At 35.6% G+C, this 26,856-nt stretch overlaps 1 protein-coding gene across 1 annotated transcript in view; it reads left to right on the forward strand.

Moving 5' to 3' along the window:
- The first annotated feature begins 430 nt into the window (after positions 1-430).
- The window catches only part of CSTF3 (cleavage stimulation factor subunit 3), a 67,631-nt gene continuing 41,205 nt past the window's right edge, over positions 431-26,856 (forward strand). Inside the window, exons 1-3 of the mRNA XM_027562712.1 lie at positions 431-658; positions 18,537-18,638; positions 18,761-18,856. Coding sequence (XP_027418513.1) covers positions 632-658; positions 18,537-18,638; positions 18,761-18,856 — 225 coding nt within the window. The 5' untranslated portion in view covers positions 431-631. The remainder of the gene's footprint in view (positions 659-18,536; positions 18,639-18,760; positions 18,857-26,856) is intronic.

A 26,856-nucleotide genomic window follows, 5' to 3' on the forward strand; every position in this document is an offset into this window, starting at 1 on the left:
CTCTAAAATATCGACTCATTGGACATGAGTTTGAACAAGCTCCGGATGATAGTGAGGAACAGGGAAGCCTGGCTTGCTGCAGGGTCGCAAAGAATCGGACGTGACTGAGCGACGGAACAACAAGAAATTTAACACTAAGCACTGATCCATAAGATGGCCAGTTTGCCTGAACTGAACCGATTTCAGGCTTTAACAGGTAAGAGCCCGGCTCCGCAGGTTGATAATTAAATTGCAAAAGGCGTAGAAGCCTCCAAGAGAAACAGTTTCCCGCCTCCCAGCCGGTTGCAGCTCTCTCGAGAAGAGCCTCGCTAGTGCAGGGCTGTGACGTCAGTACAGGCACTAGACCCGCCCCCTGGGGTCTTTCTGCTTCTGCGCGGTTGAGTAACCTAGGAGTTTGCGCTCTTAGCTCTGCCCACTGCCCCGGAAGTTAATGCAGAAGCCACATCCCCTACTCGGCCGGCCGGGACGGAGCCATTTTAATTCATATCTGAGTGGGCGGTGGCGATTCGTGTTGGCCGTCTGGCTCCGCAGGGCAGGGGGCAACTTTACTGGTTTGGGGTGGTTTTTAGTTTAATTTTTCTTTTCTAGCTTGGCATCGCGGGCCAGTTCGTAATTCTAATCGGCTGAGGCCATGTCAGGAGACGGAGCCACGGAGCAGGTGAGGAAGGAGAGTGGTGGGGCCTCGTGGCGACCTCTTCTCTCCACGTCTCTGTTCGTCCGAGTACTCCAGCCATATTCGCTTGAGGAAGGAATCAGGGGTTTAATGAATCCCAAGGGCTGGGTACAGAAGTACGTGGGAATGGGGAGCGAGATCTGACTGAGATTTGAAACTTTTTTGGCTTCTCTGTCTTAGAGGTTAATATGAACAAATATTTGATTTAGACAATAGCTGGGAAACTACTTCGTCCTGTTTAGGTTTATGGGACTTAGCCGGTGAGATTCTTTCCTTTAATACCATTTTGGTGTTTAGGGGTTAGGAATGGATTATTTTAACGTGTACTCGCTGTTTTCGAAAAACTTGAAAGTGTTCTTTCTCTCCAACCGTCTTTCCGATATACACTGTACTCAAAAACTGGTTACTAGTTTGAGAAATAATTTGAGATGAAACTGATCTGAAGAAATAGATTATCGCCAGAGCGAATGAGGGAGGAAGCAGTTTAGGAGTGGATCGTTATGCCAAGTTGGGAATTCTGTGGCTTTCTCCCGCTCCCTCCCTTAGTATTTCATTTTCGTTTTTCCAACGACACAGATAATTGTAGAGTTTGATATATCAGAAATGAGAAGTTCGATATGGACACTGTAAATAAAAACAGCTGTTTTAGTACTGGATATGTGACATATAAGTATTAAAAAATTCAGGGTTTTTGTTAAATGATCTGTTCCTTTTGCTTTTTATTCAGAATTTTGTAGGATAGTCTTTACCTTTTAGTTTGAAAGAGGAAACTGATATTTTATGAAAGATGTCAGGTTTTTTTTTTTTTTTCGATTTATGTTTAGTATGTTTAGGTAAATGGTTTTTAAAATGGAGGCTAGATAGACTGCAGATTTCAAGTTCGAGTTCTTGAAATTTCCCATTGCCATAGCAACGAAATACACTTACGTTTCCGTTTTTCAAGTGCCCGGCTTGTGGAGTGGGAAGTGTTCTTGGAGGCTGACAGAGATGAGGCAAAATTGAAATGTTTCTACTGAATAGAATAGAGTGACTATAAATTTTATTGTCGTTCAAGTTTGGATAAACTGAATTTTGTGTTTGCTTGTCGACAAATTTCTGTCCTGAAATTTTCAGTATTTACATTTTACATCCTGTTAGAATGCCCCAGATTTGCAGTCTTTAAATTGTTACGTCATATGTGTTTACATATACTACCCTTTTTCTGGGTTCATGTTTTGTTAACTGCAAGTGGAGGAGGAGTAATGTATTAAGGTTTTCGTTGAAAGTTTCACGAATTCATTGTTAATTCTTAAATTTATCTAAAATTGTAAACACACTGAAATGGTGCCATGACCTTTTCAACTGAGAACTGTGGTGTTTTAAGTGGGAGAGACAGTGGTAATTTTTTGAAAAAAGTTTCACCCATTAGTTTTATGTGCCAAGTTTAGGACATAAGTGCAGTGAATGCCTATAGTACAGGTCTTCACCTAGAATCCACAGTTGTTGAGTGTTTGCCATATTTGCTTTATATCTTGTACATGTTTATTTGAAAGTAAGTCAACACATATTCAGCCCCCCTTATTTCAGCTTCTCTTATACAGTATAAAGACCTTAATGCTATTTTATAACTATTATACCATTTCCCATCTAAGAAAATTAATAGTAATACCGTATTACTTCTAAAAATTAGTTCATATTCAAATTTCCTCAGTTTCTCCAGAAGGCAGTGTGATTCAGAGGGTTTTATTATTTTAAAAATCAGAATCTATAATGTAGGTTATTTGCATCATTTGATTATGTCTCTTGAATAGTCCCTCTATTTTTTGTCGCCTAGGATATTTATTGTCTATTTGAAGAATCCAGAACAGTTCTCTTGTAGAACTTCTCATTTTCTGTCTGGGTTTATTTGATGTGTGTGTGTGAGGTATCATTTAACTTGTTCTTTCATCTTCTGTATTTCCTGGAAAGTAACAGTTCTGTCTAAACTCAGAGCTTTGATAATACTCAGGTTAAATATTTTTGTGTATAATACAGCATCACATCAAAAAGCACTTCATGCTAGGTTATTCCTCTGTCAGCAATGGTTTAAGTTTGTTCACTTGGTTAGGGTAATGACTGCTGGGTCTTTTCATTGTAAAGGATTATTTCCCCCTTTGCAGTTAGTAATCTGTGGGTCGATAACTGTGTTCCTCAATAACCTTGTATCTAGTTATTTATTGTCAATTGATAATCCTTGAATAAATAAGTTATTTCCTTGGAAATGGCAAATTGTGATTTTTTAAAAAAAAATTCTATTCTGTCTCTACTTACTGGCTCATACTTTTCCTCAAAGAAGAAATTCCTGTTTTCTTTTCCCCTCCTTTTTAAAGATTGAATATTGCTGTGGATTTATGGTGTTTTCTGAATTTACTATGTTAAATTCAGCTATAACTTTTTTTTTTTTATGCTTAACTTGTCCTAACTTTTATGGTGCTTCCTGTATCCTATATATTTTTTCCATCAGTCTGTAAGACATTTTTTGACATCTGATGACCAACAAAGAATTATCTTCATATAATCTTTTGAATTTTTTAAAGATACATTTCAAACATGCAAGAAAAAAAGAATAGTATATGATGCTTCTATTACAGAGCTTTGCCACAGCTAAACCTGTTTTCTCCATACTTTCACTTACTCTTCCCACCTCCATTTGTTGTTGTTATTTAGTCAATAAGTCATGTCTGACTCTTTTGCAATCCCATAGATTGTAGCCTGCCACTCTTCTCTGTCCTTGGGATTTCCCAGGCAAGAAGACTGGAGTGAGTTGCCATTTCCTTATTCTGGGGATCTTTCAACCCAGGGATCGAAACCGCATTTCCTACTTGGCAGGTAGATTCTTTACCACTGAGCCACCTGGGAAGCCCCCCACCTCCATTACTTTGAAGCAAATCCCAGATATGATATTATTCAACTTTTAACTGGAACAGTGGTTAATACCTTGAAGGGTGACATGATCAAAAATATGAATCAGCTAGCTTGCTTGATGTGTAAGGCAACAGTCAGTGAAAATTTGGGAAAATTGAGTGATGATGGACAAGGGGGAAAAAAAGACTAAACAAAACTTGAATAATGAGAAGAAGATCAAAACCACTCTGAATGGTAGATTTGCTTTGGAAAGATGCCAAGGGGTTTCCCTTCTTCGAGATATGAATTGTAGATTTCTTTTAGCTGTTTAGCATTGAAACTCAAAAAAAATGATAATTTGTTCAGTAAACCTGAAAATATTTTACATTTGTTATTCAAAATTATGTATTAATAATTCAAATTCATAATTTGAAATGTATTCAAAAATATAGATGGTCATTTCTTGGTACTGAATCTCTGGATTTGTGCTCTTTGAAAGAGGGAAATGATTGTAGACAAGCAAAATCAAGAGTGAGGTTTATTGTGTGTGGTTTTTTTTTAACTCTTGTAAGGATGTTCTGTTTTACATTTAGAGTGCTGTTTAAATTACTTTGCAGTGTTGGTGGATATTCTGGAGCCTCGTGTTTACTGTTTTTGCCAGTTTAGTCATGACAGAACCACATGCATATAGATTTCCCCCCTGACAAAAGCACATCTGGTTCCCCCGTGGAATTATGGCTCTATTTTTATCTTGTACACTTTTTTCTAATTGCTTGATTCAACTTTTGATCTCATTCTTCACATCATTTTACCTTGTGCGCCACCTCTACAGCATTTAATAGGCTATTTCGAGTTCGTTCACTGAGTTTAGAATTCAAAGGGTTGCCTTATTCACCTTAAAAACCTAGATCACTGTTTTGGTAATTAAAGGTGAAATGGATAAATTTTTGCACTCAGGCCATATGCTATATGTTAGAAAATTTTATAGAATTGTATCTTCTTGGGAAGATAGGTGCTTATAATTACTGATAATACAAAATAAAGTATTTTGGGCATAAGAGTGAATGGTTTCTAAAGTTTTGTTGACCAACAGAAAAAGAGGAAGGGAGAAATGTATTTGGCCAAGTCAATTCAGATGAAGCTTTAAGTCCCTAAACTTCTGATTCTACACTTTTGTCTTTCAGAAATAAGATTTCAGTTTTCAAACAATTCATAGCCTATCCTAGAGTTAGGAAGGCCTGAAGTATAAAAAGAATGATCTTTACTTTGGAGGGGTGGGGGGAAGAATTATGTGACTTGAAGAAGCTCAAATTAATGGCTAATAAAGTTCTTAACAAAGAGGAGAATTCAGGGCCATAGAAGTGTTTTGCTTTTGGTGAAAAATAAGTTTAGGAAGATATAGAAAATATGAGAAATATGTGTTCTATTTTGTACTTATTAATTAGGAAAGAAAGATAAAACTGTTGAAACCTGACTTATTTTGTTGAGTAACGATTAGTATCTAGTAGTGGTTAAAAGGAAATAGTGCCTATTTTAAACCTAAGTGGATGTGTGTGAAGGTTAGAAGAGGAAGTGAAAAAGCCAAGAATATACGTTATATGATAGTCTTTTCTTTGGATACAATTATTTTTATCTGTTTTTAACAAAATCTTTCTGTAATAGCCTTTTCTAACTTTCCCCTGTCCTGTTTTAAGTGATACTTAGTGTAACAGTTTTGGACAGGCAAGGTTGATTTGATCTTATTGTTAATATTTCTTGAGGAAATTTACTATAGAGGATACTATATCTGGCAGTAATTGTTCCTAAGAGAGATAGATCTGTGTTTACAGTACTGGTTTTCCTGAAAAGTACAACAGAGGGAGGTTGTGTTAGACGAGACTGCATTCTCTCTTCCTTAGGAACACAAAAATTTGCATCCTAGATAGGCCTTCCAGAATGGTAAAATCTATTCAGATGTTTGTATCTATTAAGTGGATGATTGCAAAAAACAATTCATAGTTTTCGACTTTTCTGCCATTATCTCTAAATCTTTATTCTTTTTTAGACAAGACCTAGTTGTGAATTTGAGTCTTCTTGTTTTTAATGAATAGTTGGTAATGGTGTGAGATTGATTTTAAAAGAGATTTTAGTTGGGCAAATGTTTAACCTAATTTTAGATTAATGGATAGTTTATAATAGGCAGTAAATTTTTATTAAAACCCGAAAGGTAAAAGTATTCTTAATTGTTGTCTTTCTAGTGTTTCACTTAGCTTATCAAATAAATTAATATTTTGGTCCCTCCTGATCAAAAGAAGCTGCGTTTTTCACATTCTAAAAGATTAAGATTTTTATGTATAAAACAAATACTTCGAAGCTGTTTGTTTCCTAGCGAATGAATAAACAAATGTAAGAAGTAAGTATGATAAGTATAATTATTTAGACCAATAACTGTTAGCCTGCTTATTCTAAGTTTTTGAAATGGTTGTACGTTTAGTAGATTTAAGTTTTTGAAAGATTTGAAGGGATTATATGCAGGATATATATTCAGATTTGTTCACTGAAAACATCTAGTAGTTTTGTCGCACTGGTAAAGGAACATAGGACTAGGCTGGCATCCAGTACTAATGTCACCTTAGTTCTGGATGCCTTAGGCATATGAATTGGCTTAGTTACTTGAATAGTCTTGCAGAGTACTACTCTAGTCTAGTTTTGATTTTGGAAAAAGACTACCAAGAGAAACTTACGAGTTGAAACATTTAGTATTTGCAGTTTTCTTAATATTTTAACAACAACAACAAAAGGAATGACTTGGGTCTGATTCTGCTTTATTTTTGAGGAAACAACATTTGGGGAAACACGTATTTATAGAACAGATGGATTAGGTGGTGGTTCTCAACATGGAGTCAGTGGTCCATTGTATCATATTCACTTAGGTGCTTCATTATTGCCTGTACCTCAATTTTAGATATGTTGTAATAGATTCTGTAGGTGAGGCTGAAAATCTTCATTGGAAATGAGTATCACAGTAATATTTAAGTAAATGAGTTTGTAAACCACTTAGGTTAGGGATTGAAGATACTTGGACCTTCAAAGTTGGTTTTGAATACATTGATAAAATAAATGGAGAAAAACGTTGCAGATTATACACATGGACATCACCAGATGGTCAACACCAAAATCAGGTTGATTATATTCTTTGCAGCCAAAGATGGAGAAGCTCTATACAGTCAGCAAAAACAAGACCGGGAGCTGGCTGTGGCTCAGATCATGAACTCCTTATTGCCAAATTCAGACTTAAATTGAAGAAAGTAGGGAAAACCACTAGACCATTCAGGTATGACCTAAATCCCTTCTGATTATACAGTAGAAGTGAGAAATAGATTTAAGGGACTAGATCTGATAGACAGAGTACCTGATGAATTATGGACAGAGGCTTGTGACATTGTACAGGAGACAGGGATCAAGACCATCCCCATGGAAAAGAAATGCAAACAAGCAAAATGGCTGTCTGAGGAGGCCTTACAAATAGCTGTGAAGAGAAGCGAGAAGCAAAGGAGAAAAGGAAAGTTATAAGCATCTGAATGCAGAGTTCTGAAGAATAGCAAGGAGAGATTAAAAGCCTTCTTCAGCGATCAATGCAAAGAAATAGAGGAAAACAACAGAAGGGGAAAGACTAGAGATCTCTTCAAGAAAATTAGAGATACCAAGGGAACATTTCATGCAAAGATGGGCTCGATAAAGGACAGAAATGGTATGGACCTAACAGAAGCACAAGATATTAAGAAGAGGTGGCAAGAATACACAGAAGAACTGTACAAAAAAGATCTTCACGACCCAGATAATCATGATGGTGTGATCACTCACCTAGAGCCAGACATCCTGGAACGTGAAGTCAAGTGGGCCTTAGAAAGCATCACTACAAACAAAGCTAGTGGAGGTGATGGAATTCCAAGTGAGCTATTCCAAATCCTGAAAGATGATGCTGTGAAAGTGCTGCACTCAATATGCCAGCAAATCTGGAAAACTCAGCAGTGGCCACAGGACTGGAAAAGGTCAGTTTTCATTCCAATCCCAAAGAAAGGCAATGCCAAAGAATGCTCAAACGACTGCACAATTGCACTCATCTCACACGCTAGTAAAGTAATGCTCAAAATTATCCAAGCCAGGCTTCAGCAGTATGTGAACCATGAACTTCCAGATGTTCAAGCTGGTTTTAGAAAAGGCAGAGGAAACAGAGATCAAATTGCCAACATCCGCTGGATCATGGAAAAAGCAAAGAGAGTTCCAGAAAAACATCTATTTCTGCTTTATTGACTACACCAAAGTCTTTGACTGTCTGGATCACAGTCAACTGTGGAAAATTCTGAAAGAGATGGGAATACCAGACCACCTGACCTACCTCTTAGAGAAGCCTGTATGCAGGTCAGGAGGCAACAGTTAGAACTGGACATGGAACAACAGACTGGTTCCAAATAGGAAAAGGAGTACGTCAAGGCTGTATATCGTCACCCTGCTTATTTAACTTCTATGCAGAGTACATCATGAGAAACGCTGGGCTGGAAGAAGCACAAGCTGGAATCGAGATTGCTGAAGAAATATCAATAACCTCAGATATGCAGATGACACCACCCTTATGGCAGAAAGTGAAGAGGAACTAAAAAGCCTCTTGATGAAAGTGAAAGAGGAGAGTGAAAAAGTTGGCTTAAAGCTCAACATTCAGAAAACAAAGATCATGGCATCTGGTCCCATCACTTCATGGCAGATAGATGGGGAAACAGTGGAAACAATGTCAGACTTTATATTTGGGGGCTCCAAAGTCACTGCAGATGGTGATTGCTGCCATGAAATTAAAAGACGCTTACTCCTTGGAAGGAAAGTTATGACCAACCTAGACAGCATATTCAAAAGCAGAGATATACTTTGCCAACAAAGGTCCGTCTAGTCAAGCAACTGAACTGAACTGAGGCCTTTGATAGTATTTAACTGATTTTTCTCTCCCTACTATATTTATCAGTTACTAGTTCATTCGCTCAGTTGTGTCCAACTCTTTGTGACCCCATGAATTGCAGCATGCCAGGCCTCCCTGTCCATCACCAACTCCCAGAGTTCACTCAGACTCATGTCCATCGAGTCGATGATGCATTCCAGCCATCTCATCCTCTGTCGTCCCCTTCTCCTGCCCCCAATCCCTCCCAGCCTCAGGATCTTTTCCAATGAGTCAACTCTTTGCATGAGGTGGCCAAACAAAGTATTGGAGTTTCAATCTCCTTTAGTATAGACTGGTTGGATCTCCTTGCCAGTCCAAGGGACTCTCAAGAGTCTTCTCCAACACCACAGTTCAAAAGCATCAATTCTTCTGCGCTCAGCTTTCTTCACAGTCCAACTCTCACATCCATACATGACCACTGGAAAAACCATAGCCTTGACTAGATGGACCTTTGTTGGCAAAGTAATGTCTCTGCTTTTGAATATGCTGTCTAGGTTGGTCATAACTTTGTTTCCAAGGAGTAAGCGTCTTTTAATTTCATGACTGCAATCACCATCTGCAGTGACTTTGGGGCCCCCAAAAATAAAGGCTGACACTGTTTCCACTGTTTCCCCATCTACCTGCCATGAAGTGATGGGACCAGATGCCATGATCTTCGTTTTCTGAATGTTGAGCTTTAAGCCAACTTTTTCACTCTCCTCTTTGACTTTCATCAAGAGGCTTTTTAGTTCCTCTTCACTTTCTGCCATAAGGGTGATGTCATCTACATATCTGAGGTTATTGATATTTCTTCCAGCAATCTTGATTCCAGCTTGTGCTTCTTCCAGCCCAGCGTTTCTCATGATGTACTCTGCATAGAAGTTAAATAAGCAGGGTAACAATATACAGCCTTGACATACTCCTTTTCCTATTTGGAACCAGTCTGTTGTTTCATGTCCAGTTCTAACTGTTGCTTCCTGACCTGCATATAGGTTTCTCAAGAGGCAGGTCAGGTGGTCTGGTAGTCCCTACTATATTTAGTCACTCATGAATGGAAAATACTCATTATAAAACTAGTTTTGTGACTCTGCTAGTTCTGTTGCAAAGATCATCAAAACTCTTGGTCAAAAAGCTGATGTAGCTTTACATTCTTTAACTTACTATATCCCTCTCTACATACTTTTGATTTTTATCACTTGGTTTAAATTTTCACTGACTTCTATTTGAATTTAATTTACATATGACCTCCAGCATAACACTCTCTCCATATATCACAAAAATAGCTATTTGAAGAAAGTGAAGTACTTTTTTTTTTTTTTCCTGTCCCAAGTTTTACTTCCCTGGTGGAAATGGAAAGAAGAAATTAAGTTAGATTATACACATCACTGACTCAGTGGACATGAGTTTGAGTAAACTCTGGGAGTTGGTGATGGACAGGGAGGCCTGGCATGCTGCAGTCCATGAGGTCACAAAGAGTTGCACACAACTGAGTGACTGAACTGAGCTGACTGATACATTTAAAATCATTAATATAAATGTCTGTCACTTCTCCACACCCCACCCTATTGACAACTACCTAATATAAATTAAACTATTGTATAGACGGTGGTTTGCAGCCTCACTTTCCCAGAAGCTATGTGGCATATCCATGACACATGACAATTGTAAGAAAAGATTATTAAAAATGCTTCTTCTTTTTCAGACTACATAATTGTATTTTTTGGTCTTCATCAAAAATGATATATTGCAGCAGATTGAAAGCAGAAGCCAGATGTTAAAGAGATCACAAAAATGTAAAACAGTGACATCATTTTCACTAATTTGTTGTTGTCCTGGAAAATATTTTTAACTAAAATTAGAAATTTATTTTTAAATGAATTAACATTAAAATTTTTGCAGTTTTAATTTCTAATATAATATTGATAGATTTGACCCACATTTTATAAAGTGTCTCTAGTTCCTCAGTTGTAAGACTGCAAAGTGATTCTCTATAAGAAGTTTGAGAACCATTGAAATAATGCATGGAACCTGTGAGACAATATTGTAAGTTCTGTTTCTCTGAGTTAGCTTCCCATAGCAAAAAGAAGGTAAAAAGACAACCAACTGAAGGGTAGAAAATTTTTGTAAACTATATATCCAATAATTAACTAATAGCTATAATATGTAAAAACACTTGCAATGCAATAACAAAAAAAATAAAATGGGCAAGGTATCTGGAAGGACATTAACTATATACAAATAGCCAATAAAAACATGAAAAGTGTTGAACTTCACTAACTACCAGTGAAATAAAGATCAAAACTACAATGAGATACCACTCTACTGTCATTTAAAATTATCAAAAAGGTAGATAATACCAAGTGTTGGTCAGAATGTAAGAAAAATTGGAGCCCTTTTACTGGTGGAACTGTAAAATGGTTCAGTCACTTTGGAAAACAGTCTGACACTTCTTCAGAGTGTTACATAGTTTGCTTTATGGCATAACAGTTTTACTTCTGGGTATGCTAAGTTGCTTCAGTTGTGTCCAACCCTGTGCGACCCCACAGACGGCAGCCCATCAGGCTCCCCTGTCTCTGGGATTCTCCAGGCAAAAACACTGGGGTGGGTTGCCATTTCCTTCTCCAGTGCATGAAAGTGAAAAGGGAAAGTAAAGTCGCTCAGTCGTGTCTGACTCTTAGCGACCCCATGAACTGCAGCCCACAAGGCTCCTCCGTCCATGGGATTTGCCAGGCAAGAGTACTGGAGTGGTATACACCTAAGTAAAAAGAAAATACAAAAGGAGCTCCACTCAAAAACTAGAAATAATCCAAATGTCCATCGACTGTTTAGTAAAATGTGGGATATCCATTCAGTTCAATATTTGGCACTGGAAAGTACTGATATGAAGACATGAAGTTTGAAAACATGCAAAGTGAAAGTCAGAAACAAAACACATTGTGTTATTTACATGAAATGCCTACACATTTATGGAAACAGATTGGTGGTTGCATAGGCCTAGACGGATTGGGAAATGGGAATGCCAGTTAATGGGTATGGGTTTTTATTTAGGGTGGTAAAAATGTTCTAAAATTTATTGTGATAGTGAATATACTAAATTTAAGCATTGAATTTTACATTTTAAATGGGTGAATTGTATGGAATTTGATTGTCTCAATAAAGCTATTATTAAAAAGTCAAACATGTATAATGTATCCTACCTCCATCCTTTAAGTCAGTTGTCCATGGGGGAATTCTTCAGAGAGAAGTTGGTATTTTAGCAATACTCTACGACTAGAAAAATTGTTCATAGAACACACACTCAGGTAGTTCCTCAGCAGCATTTTTGCCTTCTACAAAAAAAGTCTGTCATCTGCTTCACAAGTTTTTCTGATTTTTGTACCCATTTGAAATAGTATATGTTGATGTGTATCTGTATACTTCTTACAGTCTTATAATGTTTCTGATTTTTAAAATTGTGCAAATCAAAGCAGCTCCCAATGTCCTACTAGTATCATTAAATGTGCATGCATTGGGAACTGAACTAGTCCAGCCTTTGTTCTGCTCATTTGATTTGGGGCCCATCCTATTCCCCATTAACATCCCCCTATAGGATGATAATAGAATTACAGGTATTCCAAAGACAAGCTGGATTTTGATAGTTTCTTTATAGTTGTTTTTGGGACATGTAAACATGAGATGGCTGTTTGGCTATAACTAAACAGAGTTCTGACCTCATTCCATTACAAATGGGCACTAGAAACTTGAGACAAGTTTTCTTAAAGTGACTTATTTCTCTGATCTGGCAACAGATTCAGAAAATAATATTGGGTTGGCCAGAACAAGTTTTTCTGTAAGGTGTTGTGGAAAATGACAAGTGAACTTTTTGGCCAACCCAGTAATACAACTCTGTTCTTTATGAAGCCTCAGTCTACTTGTTGATTCTAGAAAACTTCCATTTTCATTTGCTCAACAGCAAATACAGTAGCCAGACCACAAAACAAAAATGTTACACTCTTTGGTTACCCAACTGGTTCATATCTGTGACAATGAATGACTTCTTATTGTGAGAAATGTGGCCTTTAACTACTAGAGGATACTGGGCCGTTTCAGTTATCTTCTATTAATTCAGTTGATAGAGAATTATATATATAGATTCTTTTACAAACATTTGACTACATTCTTGTCCGGAGGAAAACATTTACCATTGTAAAAGATTCTGCAAAGAGCTGATTCATAATTCTGCCAGATTTAACTGGACTTTGGGCAGATTCATGTAATTTAATTATATTTTTTATTATAGAATGGGATTATTGGTTATTTAACAAGGAGTGGTGATTAGTGCCTAACATAGTAGATGGTCAATAAATGTTTTGTTTTACATTTGATCCATCATCCTTTCCTTGGGCTTCTTAGTCCATGGTAACTCCTTCCTCCAGGTGTCTATTGATACAATTTTTGGTGTTCCATGAACTTGAATGGACAAAATAAAACTATTTTCACTGATTTTAACTGAAATCAAGCCTTCTATTATGAATGTGGGCAAGAAACCATGCTAGTACTGTTAGCAACAGCTGTGTGACTGGGACAGAAGGATTCACAGTGCTATTAGCACTCATCAGTAGACTCACTAGATTTCACGTGATAAGTGTTTGTTACTGTGTAAAACTTTAAGATATTTAGATAATTATATTTCAGTATAATTGAATCCTACATAGTTTATTTTGTATATTTGAGAACATTATCCTGTGAAAGTTCCCACGGACATCAGTGGCAAGAAGGTACAGCGGTACCAAAAAAAAAAAAAAAAGTTTGGAACTGCTTGTTGTTGTTTAGTTGCTAAATCGTGTCTGACTCTTGTGACCTCCTGGACTGTAGCCCACCAGTCTCTCTGTCCAAAGGGTTTACCAGGCAAGAATACTGGAGTGGGTTGCCCGTCTCCTGCATTGGCAGGTGGATTCTTTACCACTGAGCCAGAGCCCTTACTTTCAACTCAGCTGCACATTGCGACCACCTGGTGCTGTGTGCCACTTGATGCTGTCATGTCTGGCTTTTTCGAACTCTGTGGACTGCAGCTTGCCAGGCTCCATCTGTCCGTGGGATTCTCCAGGCAAGAATACTGGACTGGGCTGCCATTCCCTTCTCCAGGGAATCTTCCCAACCCAGGGATCAAACCTGCATCCCTTATGTCTCTTGAATTGGACCTGAAGAGTTTTTTTAAAAACAGTGACAGTTCAGGCTCATTCCTAGAGATTTTATTTCAAATGATCCAGAGTGAGACTTGAGTATCTTTTTAAATGCTCTTTACCCAAGGTGATTCTGATGTGCTGCCAGGGTTGAGAATCACTAAATGAATGGCTTATTTTATTTCATAAGGAGACTTTTATCCTTGCTGCAGTTATGCTGGTCAGATATTAGATGCCATCTTCTGAGTTTCTCTGTTCTGCAGATTATGGTATGTGTTGTTGTTCAATCACTAAGTTGTGTCCAACTCTTTGCAACCCCATGAACTGCAGCACTCCAGACTTGCCTGTCCTTCAGTATTTCCCAGAGTTTGGTCAAATTCATGTTCATTGAGTTGGTGATGCTATCCAACCATTTCATCTGCTTCCCTCTTCTCTGTTTGCCTTCAATCTTTCCCAGTATCAGAGTCTTTTCCAGTGAATTGGCTCTTTGCATCAAGTAACGAAAGTGTTGGAGCTTCAACTTTAACATCAGTCCTTTCAGTGAGTATTCAGGGTTGATTTCCTTTAGGATTGACTGGTTTGATTTCCTTGCTACTCAGGGGCCTCTAAAGAGTCTTCTCCAGCACCACAGTTCAAAAGCATCAATTCCTTGGTGCTCAGCCTTCTTTATGGTCCAACTCTCATATCTGTACATGACTTTTGGAAAAACCATAGCTTTAACTGTGTGGATCTTTGTTGACAAAGTGTTGTCTCTGCTTTTTAATATGCTCTCTAGTTCGTCGTAGCTTTTCTTCCAAGGAACCAGGTGTCTTTTAATTTCATGGCTGCAGTCTCTGTCAACAATGATTTTGGAGCCCCAAAAAATAAAATCTGCCACCGCTTCCACTTTTCCCCTTCTATTTGCCATGAAGTGTTAGGACTGGATGCCATGATCTTAGTTTTTTGAATGTTGAGTTTTAAGCCAGCTTTTTCATTCTCCACTTTCACCCTTATCAAGAAGCTCTTTAGTTCTTCTTCATACTCTGCCCTTAGAGTGGTATCATCTGCATATCTGAGATTGTTGATATTTCTCTTGGCAGTCTTGATTCCAGCTTGTGATTCATCAGCCAGGCATTTCACATGATGTACTCTGCATATAAGTAGAGTATACATTATCTAATTTGGTAGGTTAATTTTGAAGACGTGAATTTGAATGATTTGGCCTCCCATCAGACTGCTTTGAAATACTAATTGTTATTTTTAGTAGCTTTGATTAGCTTAGCTGATTTTTAGGTTGTAATTTAAAGTATCATATTTACTTATTTTATCATTAATATCATTAATATTTTATGATTCATATCTTACAAACCCTCATTTATTTTAAAATATTTTTAAAATTTGTTTTGTCAAGAAGTAAACTGAAAGTCTTTGTTTTGTATCCCAGATGCCCCTTAAACAATGCACATAATAGGCACTGAGGAAATATTTTTCAGGTGAACAGTAAAACTTCAAACAGCAGAAGAGTATGTATACGATGTGTAAAGTACACTTGTATGTGGTGTGCGTGTATCTCCCCAGCCACACCTACTTTTTTTTTAACTGGCTATTATGTCCCATGTTGCTGTTTATAGACCTGCCTTGTTTGTTCTTTTGGTGGTTGCAAATTCCATAATTTATTTAACCAGTTTCTTTTTTTTGATTATTTAAATTATTCCTAGTCTTGCACAGCAACAAACAGCCACATAGCTGAGTATTCTGTGCATATCTTTGTATACATGTAGAGTAGGATAAGGAGAAGGCAATGGCACCCCAGTCCAGTACTCTTGCCTGGGAAATCCCGTAGACGGAGGAGCCTGGTAGGGTACAGTCCATGGGGTTGCGAAGACTCGGACACGACTGAGCGACTTCACTTTCACACACTGGAGAAGGAAATGGCAACCCAACTCCAGTGTTCTTGCCTGGAGAATCCCAGGGACAGAGGAGCCTGGTGGGCTGCCGTCTATGGGGTCGCACAGAGTTGGACACCACTAACGTGACTTAGCAGAGTAGGATAAGTAGAACTGGAATGCAGGGTCAGATATTCATGTTACCTTTTGGTCAGTATTACTGCTTGCTCCTGCCAACAGTTTGAGAATGTCTGTTTATACATATCTTGACCAGTTCAGTCAGTCAGTTGAGTCACTTAAGTCGTGTCTGACTCTCTGTGACCCCGTGGACGGAAGCACGCCAGGCTTCCCTGTCCATTACCAACTCCTGGAGCTTGCTCAGACTCATGTCCATCAAGTCGGTGATACCATCCAACCACCTTATTCTGTCGTCCCTTTCTACTCCTGCCTTCAGTCTTTCCCAGCATCGGGGTCTTTTCCAGTGAGTCAGTTCTTTGCGTCAGGTGGCCAAAGTATTGGAGTTTTAGCTTCAGCATCAGTCCTTCTAATTAATATTCAGGACTGATTTCCTTTAGGATGGACTGATTTGATTTGATAATATCTTTGCCAGTGCAGTGTTAATTATAAAATACCTTTGATATCTTATTTTATATGGCTTATATTTGTTTTGTTTTCAGTGTTTAAAGTTCATTGTTCTTTTTCTATGAGCTGTTTGAATACTTTGCCCATTTTGTTCTTTAGTTTTTGATGTTTTAGTGACTAGATGTTATATTAATAAATTTAATATTTTGCCATATGTGCTGGGGATATTTTTTTCAAGTTCATCTTTTCACTTTCATTGTGATACTTTCCCCCTGGACAAATGTAAATAAACTTTACAAATTAAGTTTACTCTTTTCAAAGGCTTTTAAAGAGCATTCCCACACAAAGATAAATTTCAGTACATTTTCTGATGGTTCTTTCTTGTGTTTTTGTTTTTAATGTTTTTGATTTGTCTGAAATTAATTTGATAGAATGGTTAAAATTGGGATTCATCTTTTATTGACTTTGCAGTTCTAAGATAGTTATTCTAGCATCATGCATTGAATAACCCAACATTCTGATTTCAAATAACACCTTTATTTGCTAATTTTCCATGTATCCTCTTTCTGAACCATCCTGATCCGGTGATTGGTTGATCACCATTGCAGAACTCTTTTATTCTGTATCATGTTTAGTATATGAGTGGGGCCAGTGGTTTTCCTTTATTAAACTTTTCCAGTTTTAGTTTCTTGAGCAAGCTTCTGAAAGCTCTTGTGTATTAGTAGGACATCATAATTTTGATAGAAAATCACATTAGTCTTTTAAAACACATTTTCCTTTCTAAATGTGTACTTATCAGTGGTGGAAACTTGATTTATTCCAAAGGAAAGTATACTTCTTCCAGGTAGTTTTTCCCACCTAAACACATGACTTAAAAATTTTTTCCCCAACTGGTAATTCAACAGAATTGCTTGGTGATATATTAAGTGCCACTGAAGAAGGTGAGGGGGGAAGAGATGTTAGAGGCAATGCTTCCCTCTCTTGAATATTACTAATATTTATTGCTACATTGGGCTTCCGTGGTGGCTAAGATGGTAAAAGAATCCACCTGCAATGTGGGAGACCTGGGTTCGATCCCTGGGTTAGGAAGATCCCCTGGAGGAGGGCATGGTAACCCAATCCAGTAGTCTTGCCTAGAGAATCCCCATGGACAGAGGTCCTTGGCGGGCTGTAGTCCATGGGGTTGCAAAGAGTTGGACATGACAGCACAGCACAGCATTGCTGTATTACGATTTCAGGAAGTCCTCCCACAAAGGCAGAACAAAACTTCATGCAAATTTATCTGGCGTATTTCGTATCCGTTTCTTTTTGTGGTACAAAATAATATTGTGAACAACAATTTGAAAAGTAATGCTTGTATGTGTGCCATGGGTCCTGGCTACTTTTTTAGGTATTGGCTTTAAGATTGTATTTCTATAATAAAAATAAAACCACCTTTTATTAAAGAGTTTAGAAAATACTGAGAAAGGGGGGGAAGTCAGCTGTCCATCTACCACACATCACCCAGACATAACTACTATTTTACAATTACAGTCTTTTCAGTCTCTTTCATTGTAGATTTCTTTAATAGTTTTTGTATACAGTTGTAAGTACAGTTTCATATAGTTTGCTGTATATACAGTTTGTAAATCATGCTTTTAAAACTTTTACGTCAAAATAAAGTTTTCATGTCATTTCATGCTTTTTCATTGTGATTCAGGATGAATTCTCTATAGCAGTGTTTCTTAATGTTGGTCCAGGGACCTTGTGGGTTCCTAAGACTTTGATCTGTGAGTTCATACTGTTTCATAATAGATTTAAGACATTATTTGCCTATTTCACTTTTAATTCTCATGAGTGTACAGTGGAATTTTTACATGATTTGATATGGCAGTAGGTTGAGTTCAGAAGCATATGTGAAAATCCAGCTGCACTTTAAAGCCCACCATATTTATTATACACAGATTTGCAAATATATGTCACAAGGATAATCATCTAAATGAATTTTTAAAGTTATTTTTCATTAAATTTTATTTATGTTAACATGTAAATACTTTTATTATTATTTGTATGTGAATAAATATCTAACTTTGTCTCCGTTTTAATTTCTAACGTGGTAAATACTGAAATAACCTACATAAACGAAAACTCTTTGGTGTACTCACTTTTTAGAGTATAAAAGGGGTCCAAGTCTAAAAAGTTGGAGAACTGCTGCTGTGTTTTATTTCATAAAAAAAGAGATGGGTTTATTTAAATTTAAAAATGTTTTAATTTTTAGGTATGTGTCCATTTGAATTTGTTATTATGCAAGTGATTTAGATTACAGAAAATGAAGGCTTTTATAAGAGGACGTTTTCATGCTTCTTATTGTGATACTGCATCTGGGAACTAATATATTGTTCTTGGATTAAATTAGTCCTGAGATTTTTAAAACAGTAACTTGAGTTCATTATTTTTCTTCCCCCTAGGCAGCTGAGTATGTCCCAGAGAAGGTGAAGAAAGCCGAAAAGAAATTAGAAGAGAATCCTTATGACCTTGACGCTTGGAGCATTCTCATTCGAGAGGCACAGGTTTAGTGATATAGGATTACATTTCCTTCTCTATGGGTCCAATCACACTACTTGGTTCTGCAGTAAATAATATTTTCATAATCCTAACATTGTAAATGCTGTTTATTGGTTTTCAATTTTAGAATCAACCTATAGACAAAGCACGGAAGACTTATGAACGCCTTGTTGCCCAGTTCCCCAGTTCTGGCAGATTCTGGAAACTGTACATTGAAGCAGAGGTTAATATTTTATTTTATTTTTTCTTATATAGCATTTGATGGGAATTGCAACATACACTGTAGTGATAGAAAACAAATTAGGAACATAGATAGCACAAGTAGGACAAGGAGGATTTAAAATGTCTTCTGCCTTTATTTTGTAAAATAGGTATGAAGGAGTAATTAAAATGAATTTTTGAAATTTGGGTCTTTACAAGCTGATGATTGTTGCATTTTGGAGTTGCAACAACATTAAAACAGTTTCAATGGTATTGGAGTGCTTTAGCCTTTTATTTACTTGTCATGTGTCAATTTATTGCCTCCTGTGTCATTTATTTAGAACTCATTTTTCTTTTTATTCCTATTTACAAATGAATCTGGTATTATAAGGAAATACGAAATGTTATTTTAGTTTCATAGGGTGTTTTGAGTGTCTCTGGTGAAATGAAACCTTGAGGTAAAAAATTATTTTGGATTTTAGTTTTGTGAAAATGCATGGTTTGTCAATAAATGTAAGCACTTCAGTAATTTTTAAAGTTTTTCTGTAGGATAAAGTTTACATTATACAGTAATAAGTTAATATGAACTCAAACCTATGTAATCATAATTTACCCAATGATACTTTGATTGGGTTTTTTTTTGTTTTTATTTTGTTTTTTTTTCTTTATAACTGTCTTGAAATTTGAAGTCAGGCATTTTTATTTTAAAGAGTAAAGGCCCCATTCTTGTTTATGATTAGAACGGAAATGTTCACTTTTGAAGATCAGAATTAGCAATCAAGATGATAATAAAATGTTAATGTATTGATAACAGTTGGCACCAAATAATCATTTTTGTGGTGATACATTAATGAGAGGGGGTGAGATGTGAATAGCTGATAATCCACATTAAGCTGAAAATTGATATCCATTTCTTTTTATAACTTATTTATACTTATGAGGTATTCTTATTTGAATATTAATTTATAATATAAATTCTCAACATAATCAAGTACACTGCAGCCTCGTCATAACATTTTCACAATAACTGAAATTTTATAGTATGTGGGTCTGTTTTGGACAAATCAAAGGGCTTTAGTCAGCAGTACTGAACAGACTTCAACACAGCACAGTGTCACCTGTGATGTGTCCCTCAGAATGGACCTAACTAACTGCAGATTTAAATTGAGGCTACAGTGTACTCACTGTATTTGTGTTATAGTTTATATTGTATTATGTTGGGAGTGGGGGAATTACTGGACAATAGCAGGAACATTGTGTGTGTGTGTGTGTGTTGAAGTTTTTCTGTGTGATTGTGTATGTGGTATGTGTGTTTGTGTGTTTGTATGTGTGAGAGAGATTGTATCTTATGTGGAGTCTGGTTGTGATTTTGGACCAAGACCATGTCCTTAAGGTTTTATCACCAATCCTCTTGGACCATTTCCTTCCTTAGTATTTCTAATCATCAGAGTATACTGGCATGAAATTCACCAGGTGAGTGAATAAAACTGTCTGAAGTATGCTGAAGCCAGGATCATCTACATATACTTGGTCTTCATTCCAGTTTGACTTTACATATTAGCTTATATGCAGATATTCTGCAAACTCATCAGAAATTAACATAATTGGTACATGGTATAATGAAATAGTATGTTCTGAGTTTTAGAAATTTCTTTCAGTTCCTCAGATATTCAATTATAATTCATTCATTTTATTATGGTATAATTTAAACTGAAATTAGCTGTTAGATATTCATTCTGTAAGCATAAAGCGCAGTGAGTCTATTTCTTCCACTTCCTAGCTAAAAATAAAAACTAAATTCTAAGACAGACCAGATGTTATTCCAAAGGGCTGAAGTTGTCTAAATAATTGGCTCATTTCACATACTATTTCAGAGCTGTTAGCAGTTGTCTGACATTTATTTAGTTGGTAATGTTTGAAGTTTCACACACCTGGACACACAAATATGAATGTATGTGTAAAACGTCTTTTGATTAAAAAAAATGGTACAGAATATATATGTGTATTTCATTAAATTTTTATTTCTGGTTTAGGAATTAAGATGTTACATTGAATGCAAATTTTAAAAATGCATATGCTGAGCAATGTTTTTCTCTTTCCTAATGTGTTCTTTTTTATTTTCACATATGTACTTTGTTTAGTCTGTGAGGGGCTAAAGTTTTTTTTGGCCTAATCACTCAATGTAGCCTTTAATATTTCTGAAGAAGACACATAGCCTATTTATGATGCATTAAAATCTGAAGTAATAATAAGAATGTCTTCACATTAAAGGAACTACTAACAGTGTTTGCATAACATCCTGTATGCACTCTCAAGAAAATAAAGTTTTGTTAAGACATTTGTTGTAACTCAGTACTTCATGGTGGGAAAATTGTAAAGTTTCTTTTATTTATTGTGCGAGTCCAAATACATTTAGTTCTTTTCTAATAGAAAGTACATACATCTTTTAAAATGAGATACTTTTCTTCCCCAGAGAAACTTCTTGAAAATCCTGCTTAGGAACAAAGTGGCAAGGGGGAGTGGTGTTTTGGGGATTTGGGGAGTCAGAGGGTTGCTTTTAAACTTGGAATATCAATTGGAAATGGGAGCACATTATAAATAATTTTTAGTAAAGAAGTTAATAACACTGTCTGGTATTTTTAATATTTGCCAGTATATCTTTTCTCATATCAGTGAGCATTTAGCAATACTTAGATACTTTTGTAAAATTTGAACTTTAAAATGTCATCCTTAATTCATTACCTACTTTTTTTTTTTTTTTTTGCTTATTGAAGGTAAAATTCTCTTGTTCTAATGAAAGGACATGTAGGACCACCATCTATATATTTAATATACCTATATATAATACATACCTAATTTCAAAATTAGGCCAAATTATTTTAGTATTGTATATATTGTGTAGGAGATCATATTTTGCCTCCAGTTCATAGAATTACTTTCCTCTTGAATTCCAAAATGCTACTTTATGTGGTCTAGCAATATCATAGAAGCGAACAATATGACTCTTCTTAAGTGATATAGTTATAAGTATAAAGTCTTAATTGTTAAGGTATGAAAATAGCAAAGGAAACATCTTAATACATCTCTAGTTGACAGATGTCTAAAATCTGCACTGCAGTATATTTTAGAGTTTAAAAAATGAGAGTTTTTAAACACTAAAGTTAAGGGATATCCATTTAGAGCCTAAGTGCTTGCTCATAATGAACCCCTTTTTAGAATGGTCACTAAGTATTAGTGAATTGAAAAAATATATAGTTTTTCTGTTTCCCCCTTTTGGTTACTGTAGCTTTTCATATAGCTAGGTAATCAGTGTGACAGCATGTAAGTTACAATGTCTTGGTGTTAGCAGTAATTTGTTTTTAATTGAGCCACATTCATAAGAAATTTTCTTAGGATGATTTTTTAATTGTTAGCTGAAAGAGAAATGAAGAAGGTTAATACTGCTGATAATAGCAACATTGTGTCTTGCTGTCTGTGAAAGCTGTAATTGTTTAATAAAAGTATATAGAGAATTGATTGCCTTTTATTAAAACTATTTTGATGTGAATCCTTTTCTTATAATGGGATGTGAAGTACATACTTCAGTTTTTCAAAATAACCTTTCTACTTGGGAAAAATGACCTTTAAAAATACCTTTCTTCTTGGAAAATCGAAGTGAACTCAGGATGGATCATGGGTGACCTAAATTGAAATAAACTTCTCCACTGTCTATACTGTTTTAATTCCTCTAAGTAGCAGTTTAAACTACTGTGTTATAATGTTTTGTACATGTTGAGCAATGTGATTTTTAAATGCAGGGAAAATTATAGATCACAACTTCTTTTCTATACTTCAGCTTGCAGTCTTCTTTTTAAAAAAATCTGTACTCTTTTCTTATAGATCTGCTCTTTTCTTGTTTGTAATAAATGTTGGTCCATGTCTGTGTGATTATTCAGAGTGTCCTCTAAAATGCAATATGTTTTTTAAATCTGTAGTTTCTTACATGCATGTTTAAATGTAGTGTAGGAGTGTAAAAGAAAACAAACTATTGGCAAACAACTGAACTGATGATCAAATACCTGAAAGTGATATGAATAATTACATACTGTTTTTAAAACAAAGGAAGTATTTACATTTACTATTTTAAGTAGCGAACTTCTATTTTAGGTCTTACTGAAATACCCCATTCATTTTTCTGGCATTATAGTAGCATAGGTATTTAGGTGTTGTCACTTCTACTAACATGATCTATACATTTTTTCCCTTGGAGCCTTTTCTTTTCACCCCAGGCATTGCATAATCTATTTGCAAAGGGACATAGTTAATTTATGTAACAAAATTTCTCTTAAAAAAAAATCTTAGGTTCTATTCTTTATATCTTCAAGATAGTTTATTATGTGAAATGTAGCCATTTATTTTCAGGCAAAATTTTGTACTAATCAACCTGATCACTTTTATATTTTTTTAACTTTGTAAAACAAATTGATAATCATTGCAATCACTGATTAAAAAATCTGGGGAAAAAGGATCATTCCCCCCCCACCCCTTCCAAAGACTCAATTTTTAACCAGACTTTCTTATATTCTATTTCTGTGTATCTCATAAGAGTTATAGTGTATTCTGAAAACCTGGAAAAGGCATTTCTAACCAGGTTTTGTTTAAATTCAAACATTACAAAATTTGTTGTGAAACAAAGGGCTGTTGGATCATGCAGTTTGAGGTTTCCCTGTGGATAGTGGTTTATCCTAAATTTCTTGAGCATTTATGGAATAACAACACTTAATGTACAATATTTGATACTTAATTGGGTGTTGTGTTTTTTTTTTTTTTTTCTGATTACTGGGGATTATAATCAGTAAGACGTTAGAGTATTTATTTGGAATACAACCTCCACCCCTATCACAAAAGATATTAAAGATATGCTCCAACACGTGGCAACTATGAATAAACACAAATGAATCTAAGACCTTTACAATAATAGGGAGTTAGAAACCCCTGTATTTGGAAGCAGAATTAATCTATTTTGGTTCTAACTTCTGAGCATAAGGGAACCTGGTGGCAATTAATTGTCTTCCTCTTAAAAGACAAGACCGCATAAAGGCTCAAGTGTTTTCTAACAGGTTTGTTGTTTTATATTTTGTTTAATATGTGCTTTCAACTTAAAAACAGCTGTTCCTTTTAAATGAATGAGTATGGCTCAAGGCATTTCCAAGAAATGAAGATGTCTGAAATAATGATAGTGATATCTATGAAAACTACACTTCTGAATGTGGACGAGAATGCATTTATTTGCTTGTAAATAACTTTTTAAACTTTAATTTTTATTAGTAAGCAATTTTGCTCTTAGCAACTTTGGAGCAGAAAACAAGTAGTTGATTAATATAATGGTATAATAAACTGAATTCTGTATAAAGTTTTCCTCCATGTATTCAGACTCTACAGCAAATTCAACAAAATGGTGAATATTTGCTATGATTACAACCTGTTGAGAAACTAAACGACTTTTCAAAACTCAGGGAAGCATAACCTGGGGTAAGTTTTACCATTTTATATGCTAGGAAACCTCCAAAGAAAAATTTTGTATTTGGAAATGTTAAGTGATAGTTCTGAAAACCATCTGATGTCAAGGACGGTATGAAATATTTTTGTAAAAATATCCAAAGATGAAGTCCCAAAGCTATTTTTAATCTCCCTAATACTTTGATTCATATTACAGAACATGTTTGTTACAACCTTTTTAAAAAAATACAAAGTTTTAGCTCTGGCATATGCAGATAACACTATTGTAAGTCTCTGTCTAAAGATTATATGTGAAATGGTCTTTTTTTTCTTTCAGTTGAGATATAATTGACATACAACATTTTATAAGTCTAAGACATAAAAATAAAATGATTTGATACATGTATGTATTGTGAAATGATTACCACAGTGTTTAGTTAACATATATCACCTCACATATTAACAAGGGGAATGGTATTATGATGACATTTTCCATAACTTACTTTTTCATAACTGAGTTTAAAGAAAAGGTAATGACTTGCATATTGATGATTTTGTTGAAAATTCTTTAATCCAACAAACTGGCTCTATATTACATATTTAAAGTCAAGATGGAGGTTACATTTCAATCAGATTTAGAGCTAGAAGATGAATTAGCTTAGCCCCTTTTCATACATGAGTAAATTAAATCGAGATTGCTACCCATTTGAGCCAAAGTGTGCGAACAACACAATTTTAGGATTACCTGGGAAACTTTTAAACCATTCAGGCTTTGCATTTACCACACCTGCATTACTGACTCAATCTCCAAAGAATGGCCATGTGGGATCTGTTATTGTTAGCTGTTTCTGGCAGCCAGTTTTGGTAACTGAGGCTTTCTTTAGAGGGCAGTAATTGAATCATATTGCTATATGAGTATATTTCACACCTAGCAGAATACTTAATATATTTGTCTGGGTATAAAGTCATTTTCTTTTGACTATGTCATGTTGTGACTTATCAGTCAGTATATTATCTGTCAAGAAGTAATCTTAGAGATATCCATTCTTGTAGTATTTTTGGCAGTGTGACTGTTATATCTGTGGTCAGATTTAGGGTTGCATTACTAAACTTGTTCAGGTTTTTGTTTTTTTCTTTTATTTCTGGGTTTTGAAGCCTGATTTTCTAACTCCATGAACTTTCTTTTTTTAAAAACACAGTATAATCACCTAAGTGCCAAACTCAAGAATCGGCTTTTAAGGAAGTCTCCATGTGTTAAGAGATGGCCGCTTAAACTGTGGCTTGAAAGGATTACTGCAGCCTTTAAAAAAAAAAAGTTTTGTATTGTGGTATAGCTGATTAACAATATTGTGATAGTTTCAGGTAGACAGCAAAGGGACTCAGCCGTACATTTACTGTATCCATTCTACCTCAAACTCTCCTCCCATTCAAGCTGTCATATAACATTGAGCAGAATTTCATGTTCTATACAGTAGATTCTTCTTGTTGGTTATCCATTTTAAATACAGCAGCGTGTATGTGTCCATCCCAAATTGCTGAACTATCCCTTCCCCTTGATATCCATAAGTTTGTTCGCCAAGTCTGTGAATCTGTTTCTGTTTTGTAAGTTCATTTATATCACTTCTTTTTAGATTCCACATATAAGGGATTTCATAGGATGTTTCTCCTCTGTTTGACTTCATTCAGTTTGACTATAGGTCCATCCATGTTGCTGCAAATGGCGTTTCATTCTTTTCATGGCTGAGTAATATTCCACTGTATATAGGTACCACATCTATCCATTCCTCTGTTGTGGACATTTAGATTGCTTCCACGTCTTGGCTATTGTAAACAGTGCTTACAGCAGCTTTTTTAAATAACTAATGTCAGTTTTAAATAACTATCAGTTCTGGTTTTCCTGAACCATAAGGGATTGGGTTGCATACATCATGACAATACTTTACATTTGCTAATAGCAAAGATACTCTCATACGTACACAAACTTAGAAGTTTAGTCTGTGGTCCACTTTCTACTTTAATTATTGTTCTAGTAACGTCCTTTATAGCAGTCTTTTTAATCAAAATCTAATCCAAGATCATTGTATATAGGTGTCATTCTTCTCCAGTCTCCTTGGATGTTGAACAATTCTGTCTTAAGTTTTTTATTCCTTAATTAAATTCAGGTTTTGTTCACTGCACCTGAAAAGCTGCAGGTGCTTGTGTGTCCTCATCAGAGGCACATGATGTTCATTTACCTCTTACTGGTGATATCAGTGTTGACCTTTTCCTTGACCGTGTATTTACTATTTTTACTTTTATAACTAATAAAATAATGGGGAGATATTTTGAGACTCTGTAAAGATCCTGTTTCTCAACAACTGCCCACTCCATTTGAACTCTTAACAGTTATTGCTTGAATCAGTCATGTTTTTCTAGGGCTTTTCAGTATATGTATTACTGAATATAAATATGTACTTAATTATGCAAATTTCAGCTTATTTTTATTTGAAAACTTGGAAAGTACTGGCTTCTCCTTGCCCTCAGTTGTTTTCCCTTTTGATCAGT

Source organism: Bos indicus x Bos taurus, chromosome 15 (genome assembly GCF_003369695.1).
Source record: "Bos indicus x Bos taurus breed Angus x Brahman F1 hybrid chromosome 15, Bos_hybrid_MaternalHap_v2.0, whole genome shotgun sequence".
In the NCBI taxonomy this organism is placed as follows: domain Eukaryota; kingdom Metazoa; phylum Chordata; class Mammalia; order Artiodactyla; family Bovidae; genus Bos; species Bos indicus x Bos taurus.